This window comes from Myxocyprinus asiaticus, chromosome 45, assembly GCF_019703515.2.
Source record: "Myxocyprinus asiaticus isolate MX2 ecotype Aquarium Trade chromosome 45, UBuf_Myxa_2, whole genome shotgun sequence".
In the NCBI taxonomy this organism is placed as follows: Eukaryota; Metazoa; Chordata; class Actinopteri; order Cypriniformes; family Catostomidae; genus Myxocyprinus; species Myxocyprinus asiaticus.
In genome coordinates this window covers 12,185,180-12,198,621 of record NC_059388.1, presented here as the reverse complement: position 1 = coordinate 12,198,621, position 13,442 = coordinate 12,185,180, and the positions used below count along the sequence as shown (strand labels likewise).

The 13,442-nt window shown below is 36.9% G+C and overlaps 1 protein-coding gene and 1 long non-coding RNA gene across 2 annotated transcripts in view; one reads left to right on the top strand and one right to left on the bottom strand.

Moving 5' to 3' along the window:
- LOC127435393 (neuron navigator 3-like) overlaps window positions 1-13,442 on the top strand; it is a 216,241-nt gene that overhangs the window by 183,115 nt on the left and 19,684 nt on the right. The window contains exons 23-30 of the mRNA XM_051688837.1: window positions 283-306; window positions 897-920; window positions 1,148-1,225; window positions 5,417-5,500; window positions 6,232-6,343; window positions 6,573-6,697; window positions 10,779-10,802; window positions 12,770-12,945. Coding sequence (XP_051544797.1) covers window positions 283-306; window positions 897-920; window positions 1,148-1,225; window positions 5,417-5,500; window positions 6,232-6,343; window positions 6,573-6,697; window positions 10,779-10,802; window positions 12,770-12,945 — 647 coding nt within the window. The remainder of the gene's footprint in view (window positions 1-282; window positions 307-896; window positions 921-1,147; window positions 1,226-5,416; window positions 5,501-6,231; window positions 6,344-6,572; window positions 6,698-10,778; window positions 10,803-12,769; window positions 12,946-13,442) is intronic.
- Window positions 1-13,442, bottom strand: part of LOC127435444 (uncharacterized) — a 39,542-nt gene that overhangs the window by 22,475 nt on the left and 3,625 nt on the right. Inside the window, exon 2 of the long non-coding RNA XR_007896206.1 lies at window positions 6,578-6,656. This is a non-coding gene — a long non-coding RNA (uncharacterized LOC127435444). The remainder of the gene's footprint in view (window positions 1-6,577; window positions 6,657-13,442) is intronic.

Below are 13,442 nucleotides of genomic sequence, written 5' to 3'. Positions count from 1 at the left end.
CGGACTCAACCAATGGCATGAGATTGAGGCGGTGCTATCTGTTTTTTCCTACCAATAAAAGACAAGAAAACCTGTTTGAAAAGGCATTATTTTTGAAAATTAGTTTGGTGACATAAGTGGTGCAGAAAATTACACACTTCACCTTTAATTCTTTCTTTGTATTGGATCTAAAAGGCAATAGCTCTTATTAATGTAAGTGTGCACAAAGTAGACATTGGGTAGTTGGTAATATTGTATTGACGTCACTTTCCTGTCCTTTAAATGTCTAATTTTCTTCCACAGACAGAGGAGAAGGCACACTGCGAGGTAAGAATATGTTGTTTCCAGCTTATATTAATAATTTGTGTAACATATATAAAATCAAAAAAAGGTTAAACAGTGATTCACTTTCACAAAGTCCAACATTAGGTGCTTTTTAGAATTGGACAACCAAACAACACACTCTCTCATTTTTGCCCAAATCAAGCTTGAAACCTTTTCATAAGTGACATTAATGTAACCCTATGTAGCATTATTTAAAGAGACACTCCTATGGTGTTCGTAACTGCAGTTCCCTCTTCACTACACATACAGTCATGGACAAACACATCTCTAATTTCACAATTTCACTCTGATTTGGACTCTTATTTGATCACTGATTCTCTTTTGATTTCACTGCCTTTTGTGTTTGTGTGATATTCATAATCTCTCTCTTCTCTGTTAACATATTTGTCCAAGAATGCAGACTTATGTATATGCTGTCACATTAACATATACACTTAACATATAATGAACAGCTACTGTATAGTTGTCTCTGTTACTGATAAGAACTAATGCATTCCTGTTTTATGGTTATTACTTCATTTCGTACAAACATGCAACATAGAGTTAATTATACTCTTCTTTTCTCAATCAAGGGCCAAACAGTGCAAAATACAACGGTAATTCCCCATTTTACATATACTCTCTACTATTATAATACAAGTGCAAGCACTCTTAAGTATTTCTAAGTCTTACTGTACATACCAAAGTGCTTACCTGAGGCCAGTGATTAATATATAGGTTATTTTGTTTCTATTAAGTGAGGAAATGAAAGCAGTTTATTCTCCATTGCTTGACTGCACAGCTCATAGAGGTTTGTAATGAGAAATGGCTTCTTTCCCAACAGCAAATCAGAAAACTGCGGCGAGAGCTGGATGCTTCCCAGGAGAAAGTGGCAACCCTGACCTCTCAGCTGGCGGCCAATGTGAGTTAGACACGAAAACAAGCAGTCACATCAAAACCACATCAAAACACATTACATCTAGTGCGTTTTTATTTGAAGCATGTTATATTATACTATATTATATTATATTATATTATTATTAGGGCTGTCAATTGTTTTAAAATGTAATCAAATACACGTGATACACATATTAATTAATATAACAACAGCAAATAGTCACATATCAGTATTTTCTGAGAAAATACCCAAAATGAAGTTAATTCAAAGACATATGAACCCCACCCTCTTTTTGGAGATCCCACCCCCATTTGGAGATCTCCGACCTGCAGCTATACCTACTTGATTTCAGCAGCAAAACCTTCGACTTACGGTTGCCAAATTCAGAGTGTGAATTCACTTCATACAGCCAATAAAAATGAGCAATTGCAAAACTGACTAAGGAAAGTAAAGTTAATTCTGGGGATAGGTCTGAAATTTAAGCGTGGCTTAAGCGTCCGTATACATTGGGGGCCATTCTGCATTGCTTTCCTTTTAAAGATAGGGTTATAACTCCTAAAGTTCAAAGAATCAAACAGGTTTTCACTACTTTTCTCCTTTTCTTCATCCCACAACCTTTCGACCACCCCTGGGTTAATCCCTCAGCCTCATGGGCTCAAATGTGCATGTGGGTATTAGAGCTGTACACTTCTGTAGTGTGCAAGAGATCTAGCTAACAGAGGTAGTGCTCTAGCTAGTTCACTATTCTGGCCACAGCTGAATCATTATCCTGGCAAAGAAAGCTCAAAGAGACAAGGTCCGTTTGCTCAGATATTGTCATCACAGCTGCAAGACCTCTGGATTTTGACGCAACCACATCGGATGACAGACAGGTGGGGAAATAAACCTAGATGTAGCGTATTTTGTTTCTATAGATAGGTTTGTAGGTATAGGTATAATTGAGGTTTACTTAACCACACTAACCCCTTATGATAACTTTTTGATCATGTATGGGGCTGTTCACACGAACATCTTTTTGCGTCCATCTACGATGTTTCTCAATTGTTTTTCTATGTAAACATGCACTAGATATCCGTCGTTGACCGTTGCACCACGTCGACTTTTAAAAATGCATCGCAAGATGCACGTGGGTTCGTTGCAGCATCTACCTTTTTTCAGTGTAATAAAGCATTCGGTCTGAACAGCCCCTTACACATTTTTGTTTGGAATTCTTAAATTGTGGCTTCATTTTATGCATACCACCGATTAAGATTATTTTACTGTCAGAAATGTCCACCTTGAGATGAGTAAAGTGAGATTTTATAAGAGGCAAGGAGTTTGTCAGGTAAAATTAATTCTGTTTGGTCTGCTGTGTGGCTGTTTTGAGTTTTTGAGTGTGTGGTTTGTGGAAGTGCTGTCCACTTGAGGTGTGCTTGACTGGGCTAAGGGACTCAGTGTGGACAGATTGTTGAAGGAATATGAATGGATGGCCAAACAGGGCAGGGCAGGGCATGTCTTAAAAGTGTGTTTATAGAGGTGCTCTCCCATTAGATTCACTCAAGCATTTGGCATTGTGCCCATCAGTGCTTGCTTGGCTTCACTTTCTGGCACATCTTTTAAATCAGATATACCAAGAGCCTCCGTAAATATTGAATGCACCTCTGTTTGCTACTAAAGGTTTAATAAAATTCAAAATATTCAAATATACAGCTGTTTTAATGAGGAAAAATTACATATAGAATGTATTTTTGGCAATTGTGCCATTTTTAAGGCAGAAGCTATTGGCACTAAGTGCAAATAGCAATAGATGCAATAACGTTTTCTCTAGTCTGACACCATTTCCCACAAACGAAAGTACTGACCTCTTCAAGCTCACTAACTTTTACTTGCATCAGCTTTTAAGAACTCCACCAGTCATAGGTTAGATAATAAACAGCGTAATATCTATAGCTGGAAGATGTTTTGATGTATAAATCGAAGGTAGTTCTAATTTCTCTTTGAGAATATGCATATCCATGTTCGGCTCAGGATTCACTCACATCAGAAATCTTTTCTGAGGTCAGCGTTAGAGACGTCTCCTCCACCAAAGCCCTGGGGCCTCATGTTCAGACAAGCCTTAGACATTGTACCTCCTTTGAACTCTATTGCAGTAGCTTAAATGTGAAACATGCTTCAAAGCTCTCATTCCTCAGCGATGGCTGAAAATCTCACAGCACTGTTCAGTTTGGTGGTGCAGCATAGATCATAGTTGCCAAGGCACACTGTCTGTAAGGCTAAGGCTAGGTGGATATGAAAAGATACAATATGGGTTGCTGCTCAGATGCCCATAGCATGCTTTAAGTGTTTATACAGAGAAGGAAAAACTAGATAGATCTAGTAACTCTAAACTATGGTGATGAAAGCACTCGTTAATTTGAATTTCATCCGCTGCACTTGCAGTATTGGTTCCCACGGTTTGTGTTGATAAAAGCAAAGTATGCAGTTTGCATACAATGCAGAGTTGTTGACTGTGTTCGAAATCAAATACTGTTTATTTACTACTTACTATATTGCACAGTATACACTGTGTACTACATATTGCTGGGTTCCCACGGTCATTGAGAAGCTATTTTAGTATATAAGAACATTTTAAAATAGTGTTTTCCAGGCCTGGAAAAGTCATGGAAATGATTAAAATCTCAAAAGTCATGGACATTTTTCTAGTTTTTCTTTTCTCTAAAATATTGAATCTAGATATTGAAAAAAGCTAGATATTGCTCTTGTGTAGAGTAAAACTTACTCGCAAGCCATAGTAATGTCCCATTTGTCAGTGAATCGTTCTTTTAAATTGTTATCTTTTCTAAGAATTAATGGAAACGGTCCTCATGTCGGTCTAAATGATTCTTTTGCAAATTAAATCTAAATTAATTAAAAAAATGTGTATCCAGTAATCACAAACGCCTGAAAAGTGTATGGAAATGTCATGGAAATTAATTGGTCTAAAAGACTATTTCAATGCTAATGAATTTTTATTTGAAAACACAGTTTCATAACAGTCGTAATGGAGTGCATTTTTTAAATGCTCTGTTTTCGTTGGAGGAAAACGACATTCTAGTGTGGATTAAAAACACAAGTGTGGCAAACTTAAAGGGATACTTCACCCAAAAACGACAACTCTATCATCATTTACACACTTTCATGCCATCCCAGATGTGTATGACTTTCTTTCTTCTGCTGAGCACAAGTGAAGATTTTTAGAAGAATATCTCAGCTCTGTAGGTCCATATAATGCAACTGAATGGCAGCCAGATCTTTGAAGCTCCAAAAATAACATAAAGACAGCCTAAAAGTAATAAATATGACTCCAGTGGTTTAATATATGTCTTCTAAAGAGATGCAATCATTTTGTGTGAGAAACAGATCAATATTTCAGTCCTTTTTTACTATAAATCTCCACACTTACACTTATAAAATGTGAAAGAGTGTGAAAGTGAAAGTGAAGATTTATAGTAAAAAAAGGACATAAAAGAACTTATACATTGATCTATTTCTCACCCACACCTATCATAGCACATCTGAAGACATGGATTAAACCACTGGAATCTTATGGATTACTTTTATGCTGATGTTTGGACATTCAAATGTCTGGCCAACATTCACTTGCATTGTATGGACTAAAAATCTTTGTTTGTGTTCAGCAGAAGAAAGAAAGTCATACACATCTGGGAAGGTATGAGGGTGAGTAAATTAACGGAGAATTTTAATTTTTGGGTGAACTATCTCTTTAATGCATTTTCAAATAAAAATTTATTAATGAGGATGTCAACAAGTGTCATCCAGTTATCATCTCAGATATAAAAATGGTTATTTTGCATTTTCCATCCAAATTCATGTAAAAATGTCTTTTGTGAGTACATCTAAATATTATTCAGTCAAGATATACTGTATGTCATATACAGTATGTTTAAAATCACTGCTGATATTTTTCTGGGTCATTTGTCACACTGAAAACAGGAGGTTAAATCAAGCTCTTTGATTCTGCACTGCACAATATACATACTTCATAATGCAGAAATAGCATTATGAAGATTTTCTAGATGTTAAGCGACTGAACTTTTATTACCTAATTTATCTAACTTTTTTAACCTAATAACCTAATAAAAGTTTGACTAATGCTTTCGAGACAGTTTTGTCCCACAATTCTTGATTAATCTGTGTATTAAGTGAAGTCTTATGTTGAACTCTGTGGTTTGACAGGCACACCTGGTGATGGCGTTCGAGAAGAGTCTAACGAACATGACCTGTCGCTTGCAGAGTCTAACCATGACAGCAGAGCAAAAGGTAGGAAAACACATTTTGCCAAATATAATGTGAAACTGCTTCCTTAATTTGCACAAAGTGCTCTCTTAGATCCACTGAGTTCCTGCCGCCGTTAATCCCTCTTGAATAAACCAGTAGATATTATAGAGGGACGAGGGATGTCTTTGTTAAAATGGCCCAGACTTTCAATTAAAGCAAAAACCCTAAAACAAACTCCTCTCAACCTTTCTGCAATCCTGAGCTCTGGATATACAGAGTCTGTGTTACGGTTCTGTTAAGCAGTCTGTGGAAAAGGGGGGCTGGTCTTCATCACCACAACCCATGATCAGTTCCTCAGATCAGTGGGGCGCTTCTATCCACATGTGCTTTTTGCCAGGAAACATCTGACTGCGGTATAGGACAGCTGGTAGTATGAGAGGGTGTTTGTGTTTTTTGCATACAAATGAGTTTGTTGGGTCAAAAACGGGAAATAAAAAATCACAATAGTGATTCTGTTGTAACACTCATGTGATATTTTAATTAGTGGCAATTATCACTTTGTATTTTGCTTATATTAAAGGTTAGGGAGTTGATCCGCGAAACCGCCCATAAAATGTAAAAACTTAGTTGTATTTGCAGTGGTTTGCATGACTGATAGTTTTGCAGGAAAAGTTGCTTATGTGTATATTTTCATTTAAACAGATGTGTGTGTGTGTGTGTGTGTGTGTGTGTGTGTGTGTGTGTGTGTGCGTGTGTGTGTGTGTGTCTTGTAGGAGTCCGAGCTGGCGGAGTTGAGAGAGACCATCGAGGCTCTGAAAACTCAGAACACTGATGCCCAAACGGCCATTCAAGTGGCTCTCAATGGCCCCGATCATGTTCATAAAGGTGCTGCTCACATCGTCCAACATTTGCTTATGACACTGTGTGCTTCGTATTTATTAACACGCATAACATACACGTTAATGAAGCACAATCTCTGCAGCCTAGTATTTTAGTGCATAACTTTTGTTCATTTTATTTCAAGTAGTAATTTTAAAATGTACTAAATTACATTTTATGCAAACATGAGAGTCACATACTGACAGGGTATGTGTGTGTGTTTGTGTGTGTGCAGCAGACCTGCGGATCCGTCGACAGCACTCGTCAGACAGTATGTCCAGTATTAATAGTGCAGCTAGTCACTCCAGCATGGGCAGTGCTAAAGATGTAGATGACAAGAAGAAAAAGAAGAAAAGCTGGGTGAGTCACTGCATGAGGATTATCACACTCCATTCAACCAAAGGCTTGTCCACACTTAGAATGATGACTGCAGCCATGTTTAAAGAGCACAACATTTTAAAATCAGCTTCTTTTGTTAACTACTGCCAGTTACAGGAGTCCCTTAGAGGACAGTGATGTAATTTATATCCTGATAATGTTGCATTTCCTCACAATAGTTTGAATTCCAACGTGATCTCATGAGAATTCGTATGTATTCTTACGTAAAGTTTGGTTCTAGCAAACATACATTCTCTTACATTTGCATAGACACCGAAACTTACAATACTGACGTATTGACAGCATCTAAACGTCATCATTTTATGTATCAATGCCTATAGAAACGTACTGGTTGTGTTTACTGTTTGAATTGATTAATATCGAATTCGTAGGATTAATCAGTTAATTACATTTAATTTATTATTTATTATTGTTCATATATAACCATATTTGAACCATGATAATTGTGGCAATAAAAATCATAAACATTTTGAAAATGTGGTGAGTTCTACTATAGTAACACTGTGTGAAATTTGCGGTAAATGTACCAGTGTTTAAAACCATGGTTCTTACAAAAAATATATATGTATCTACAGTCATCATTACTGCAGTTTTATTATAGTTAAACCATGGTTAATTTTCATAAGGGCATTTTGTTTGTTTTTTTGGGTTGGGGGGTACTTGTACCACACATTAACCGTTGTGTTACTATTCTTTAACTGTAGTAACCATGTTTTTGATTTTTTATGAGATTTTTTTGGGCGGAAATATTATGATTTGGTATTTCCAAAGTTTTGAAAATCCTGTATTATTAGGCCTATATGTTTTTACCATGAACATCATGGTTAAAATATGGTTAATGTAAGAAAACCATGGTAAATTCTGTGGTTATGGTTTCTACAAATACCATAGTTGATCTATGGTTACTGTAGTTAAAACATGGATAATTTCCGTATTGGATGGAAAAAACTATCGTGAGGGAACACAAAACTATTGCAGGGAAACGCAAAACTTTATGTGAGAGAGCACAAAACTATTGTGCCCCCCACTAAGGGGCTCTGTAGCCAGGAAATGGTCCAAGTTTATTATTTTTTCTTTTCTAAAAGGGCCATAAAGCATAAATTGTCATGGTTATAATATCACAACCTTGAGCAAATTAACATATGACCGCCCACGTTTATATATTAACGCCTGCTCTTTATTTAGTAACATGGTGTGCCCTGATGAAAGACAGTGTGAACTGCTAGTCGTTTCGACAAGCGAAAATATAAGCCAATAATATCAGAAATCACTAACATATAGAAGTCATAAAGGTACAGTAGAAAAAACAGCCCATTTAATTATAACAGTGAAAATTGTTATGTAAAACTAAATTACTATGTTATAAGTGAATTTCAGGGGAAAAAATGCTATAAAAATGCTAAAACTTGTAGAATAAGTCCTTTGTTACTTTTATCAAATTGTATTACTCGCCATAAAGTAATTTTCTATTCAGTCATCATTCTAGTAGTGGCATCTTCTCTCACTCTGATCATCCTTTCCAGCTGAGGGAGTGTCAAAAAGACATAACACATAAACATTTCTGTCATTTCACCCCCTTCCGGCTGTCTCACCCTCTTTCATGCCCTCTCTTACACTTTCTCTGTCTCTCACTTTCTCACCACACCACCAGGGCAAGGATAGAGGACACAAGGTGACTATAACACACATTCAAACTCTCCTGCATGCCTGTATGGAGGATCCATATCTGGGGGCTTGTTTTAAAACACACATCCTGCTCATCCCATTTACCCTTAAATGCCCCTTTATCCTCTGAACAACCCCTAGACTTCCTCATCCTATTCTTCAGAGCTGTGACTTACCCTATAGTAATTTAAAGGATTAGTTTACCCAAAAACATGTCATCATTTACTCAGCCTCATGTCATTCCAAACCTGTTCAATCTAAAACAAATTCTGTGGAGCACAAAGGATAAATGTTGAAGAATGCACTAGCCACTCTTTTCCATATAATGAATGTAAATGGTGACCAAAATCACAAAACAATGCATCATAAAAAGTGTTCCATTTGAATTGTGTGCTATATTTCAAGTCTTCTGAAGCCATTCGATAGCTTTGTGTAAGGAACAGACCAAAATTTTAAGTTGTTATTTAATAAAAATCTTGCCATGTGGACTACATTTATGAAAAAAGTACGATTTGCTTTTATTGTCATTCTGGCGCTCGACATCCCGAGTCCCCATTAGTTTTCATGATGTGGAAAGGAGTGGTAAGTACATTCTTCAGTATTTTTTCCTGTTGTGTTCCACATAAGAAATACAGCTGTACAGGTTTGGAATGACATGAGACTGAGTAAATAATGACATTATTTATTTATTTATTTATTTTATTTTTAATATTTGCTTTGAGGAATAAACGTATTAAAAACACCTTTTTGCTAAAGTTTTAGTCATTACTAAGATATATTTATGTTATTAAGATGCAACTGTGCTTGTTTTACTTCAATTCTAGCCAGCTTTTATAGTTCACTAGCAGTTATTTCACATCTTTATTATCTCCTAAGGCTACCGGGCTGTTGTTTATTCTCATCCAGGGTGTGCAATAAGTCAAGAGCACTTGAGGTAAACAGCTGTTTGAGAAATAACATTGGCACCAAGTGCAGCAATTATTATGTTTCCTCGAGCTGCCCCAAACACATGCAAAGAGAGCAGAGCTGAAGCCAAGCTCAAATAACCTCTTTATTTATGCTGCCATTAATTATTCATCTGCATAATTTGAGGCAGTGTGGTCCACTGGCCTTGGACAGTCTGGAAATGCTGCTTAAAGGTGAAAGAGAGAGGCAAAGCAAGCCAGAAAGAGAGTAATTGAGACCAGAAATCACTCTGTTCCAAAGCTTAATAAGCTTCCTACCTAGACAGCATTTTAAGTCATCACCTGATGCAAAGTCTGTTCAACAAGTAAGGCAACTTTATTTTTCTGCCTCCTAAGATAACTTATTTTAGTCAAATTCTTAGTCGTGCTGAGAAGCTCATTGAAAAAAAAAAAAAAAAAATCCAAGATGGCAGACAAGGCAAGAGCAGTGTTGATTATAAATAAACATATTTGATTTCATACTGAAAAGTAGTTAAATTTACTTAAATATGTATCATTTTACCCAATATTTGTGTGTGCTATATATTTTTATGCCTATTAAAGTATCATGCCGTTAGCTTAGCAACATGCTAATGTAACAGTAGCCAGCTGGTAGGTAGCTGTGCAGTTTGTAAACCTCACTCCTTTGGCCTCAAGAGGCGCAATAGCTACTGACGCTAGGGGCTGTAGCCTTTAGCCTCCTTTTTAGTGTGCCTGCCTCCCATGCCGGAGAACCCGGTTCGAATTCTGCTCGGAGCGGGTCAAGCAGGACCGGTAATAGTGGTGCCATGACCTGGATGGGAGTGAGGTTTAGGGGGGGTGAGTGTATCAGTAGCCAGCTGGTATGTAGCTGTGCAGTATGTGAACCTCACTCCCCTGGCCTCAAGAGGCGCACTAGCGACAATACTAGGGACTGTAGCATTTAGCCTGCTTGTTAGTGCGCCCGCCTCCCATGCCGGAGACTCCGGCTCAAATCCCGCTTGAAGCGGGTCGAGCAGGACCGGTTATTCTAACATCAAATTGTATTGAAAATTGAGTCTCCCATGCATAGGGCTTTTTGTGTGGTTTGCAGAGTTGCTACATATGTAGTGTTCCAAATTGCTCAATTAAGAGGTTCCATGATGAGTAGGCAGCGAGGCATCCTGCTTGGTTTTGGAACAGAGATATAATGTATTCACAGATGTATTGTCCCTTGCCTGGGTGCACTAATGTCAAAGGAAGTAGGCAGGGTGTACTTCTTGTCTAAAGCTATTACGCCTGTGAAATTATTCAGTTCCATTCTTCACAAAACCCCACAATGACTCACTCAAAGCTAATCAAGCAAACAATAAATAAATAATTAGATGTGAGAATGGAGCTGCTCTGTCTGAATTTTCTGGATCAGACGTGAACAGTTTCAGTCAGTGGTAACAGTGAGTGTGTTCTGTCTTCAGGTGGCTGATTCCATCCCTGCCCAGGTCAGTGTTTGCACCTCCCGCATCACTGCGGCCGTTTGACTCTGTCTGATACCCCCCTAACTGCCCCCCACCTCCCCCTACTCCCCATCCTAAGCATTTCCAAAGAAATGTGTGCATGCCACCAGCATCCCCAAATCTTCTGACTGACAGAATGTGTCTGCTGTTAATTAATGAACAAATCTGCTTCATTAGTTCTGCACAATTAATTACACGAGCAGGCCATTATATGCCCTATCAAAATGTGGAGTGGCAATCAATGTTACTATCTTATTTTTAACCTTTACCAGAGTTACACAACTAAACATGTAATGTCTTTGATATTATAGAAATATCAGTAGTCAACCGCACCTGTGGCATGCTGCTGATTACCACAGATTTTCTTTTTTTTTTTACACTTACAAAAAATAAAATGTGTACTTACAATGGAAGTCTTTTAGGCAAGTGTACAATAGTTGCCTAACAGACTGCCAAGTGCATTTCTGTAGAAGCATGTTTTGTTTGCTTTTACAAAACTTTAAACTAATGTTTAATACAAGTTAATCTCAATCAGCAGCATTTATGTCATAATGTTGATTACTACAGTAAATAATTTGGACTTTGTCCCTCTTATATATTAAAAAAAACAAAAACTGCTGTTCATAAATGTTAAAATACACACTATTTTAAAAGTATAGCCATAAGACGTAACCATTATACGTTAAAATAAGTTTAATGTGATAAAATTTGGGAAATACCAGCATTTACCAGAATACAGGGTTTACCAATATTATGTCATCAAAACAAAGTTGTAATATTTTATATAACATTACACAGATAAGGTTAGTGAGCGATTTTGTTATACTTAAATCATGTTAACACATACAATGTTTACGTGTTGTGGCTATTCTTTTGAAACAGTTTGCAGTTTGCATGTTTATTGACTGACCACATTCATTTCCATTGTATCTATCTTACTGTTAATACAGTTTGTGCTTTGTTCTTTTTTTTCTTTCTTTCTTTTTTTCTTTTATATATAAACAAGGTTGGTTCAAAATTATATTTTGTTGTAATCAAAATTATGCCACAAAATTATTGTTTAATTTTTTATTTCACTTTAAATTATTTTCTTGTGGTAACCAACAACATGCAATAGATGCTGTTAATAGAGCTTAATTTGTATTTAACCTTGGACATCATTGTAATATTATGAATGTAAATTGTTATAAAGTGTTACTGAAATATACACTCACCAGCCACTTTATTAGGTACACCAGCACATCTACTTATTCATGCGATTATCTAATCAGCCAATCATGTGGCAGCAGTGTAATGTATAAAACCATTCAGATATGGGTCAGGAGCTTCAGTTAATGTTCACATCAACTACCAGAATGGGGAAAAAATGTGATCTCAGTAATTTCGACCGTGGCATGATCGTTGGTGGCAGATGGGCTGGTTTGAGTATTTTTGTAACTGCTGATCTCCTGGGATTTCACACACAACACTCTCTAGAGTTTACTCAGAATGGTGCCAAAAACAAAACAAAAAAACATCCAGTGAAAGAAAATCCCAGGAGATCAGCCGTTACAGAAATACTCAAACCAGCCCATCTGCCACCAGCAATCAGGCCACGGTCTAAATCACTGAAATCAAATTTTTTTCCCATTCTGATGGTTGATGTGAACATTAACTGAAGCTCCTGACCCATATATGCGTGATTTTATAATGATTAGATAATCGCATGAATAAGTAGATGTGCAGGTGTACCTAATAAAGTGGCCGGTGAGTGTATATTTGAAGTAAAAAAGATATTGCAATACACAATGCATAAGAAAATACTTAATTTGCACATAATAAATTTTTCTAATCAAGCTATTAATCTTTTTTCCATGCCTCCTGCCTGACCTCCGAATGGATTGAATTGAACGGTTAGAGCATTGTTGGTTGTCTGATTGTATTGATGATTGATTTGTGGTTTTATCTTACAGTTGCGGAGCTCCTTCAAGCAGGCCTTCAGCAAGAAAAAGACCAACAAGCCCCAATCGTCTCACGATGAAATCGAGGAGATGACTGACTCCTCACTCCCGTCTTCACCCAAACTACAACACACTAACAGACAGACCAGCACCCACCAACCACTGCGCTCCTCACCGTCCACCACAGAGTGAGTACACACACACATACACAAAACTCACACATACAATACACTATCAGTCAAAGGTCCAGTCACACTTGATTGTATTGATTTGGTTTCTCATGATCTTAAAAACATGCGTGCTTAAATGCTTGAAATTAGTTTTGTAGACAAATATTAAGGCACCTAGGTATGATTTTCTTTACAAAACAATTTTTTTTTTATTTTTATTAAACATATTGAAATGGCTAAGTAGCCAACAAGTGTCTAGCACATATGGAAATTTAATACTATTTAAAAAGCATCTCAGGTGGCACCTCATGAAGTTGATTGAGATAATTTCCAGAGTGTGTCTAGCTGGAATCTAGACTGAGAGTGACGGATTTGATAAAGTTAGAATATAATACACACACACACACACACACACACACACACACACACACATATACACAGTGTATATAACATCTTTACTCACTACATAATTCCCATATTTCTGTTTGTGTTATTTCATAGTTTTGATGACTTTA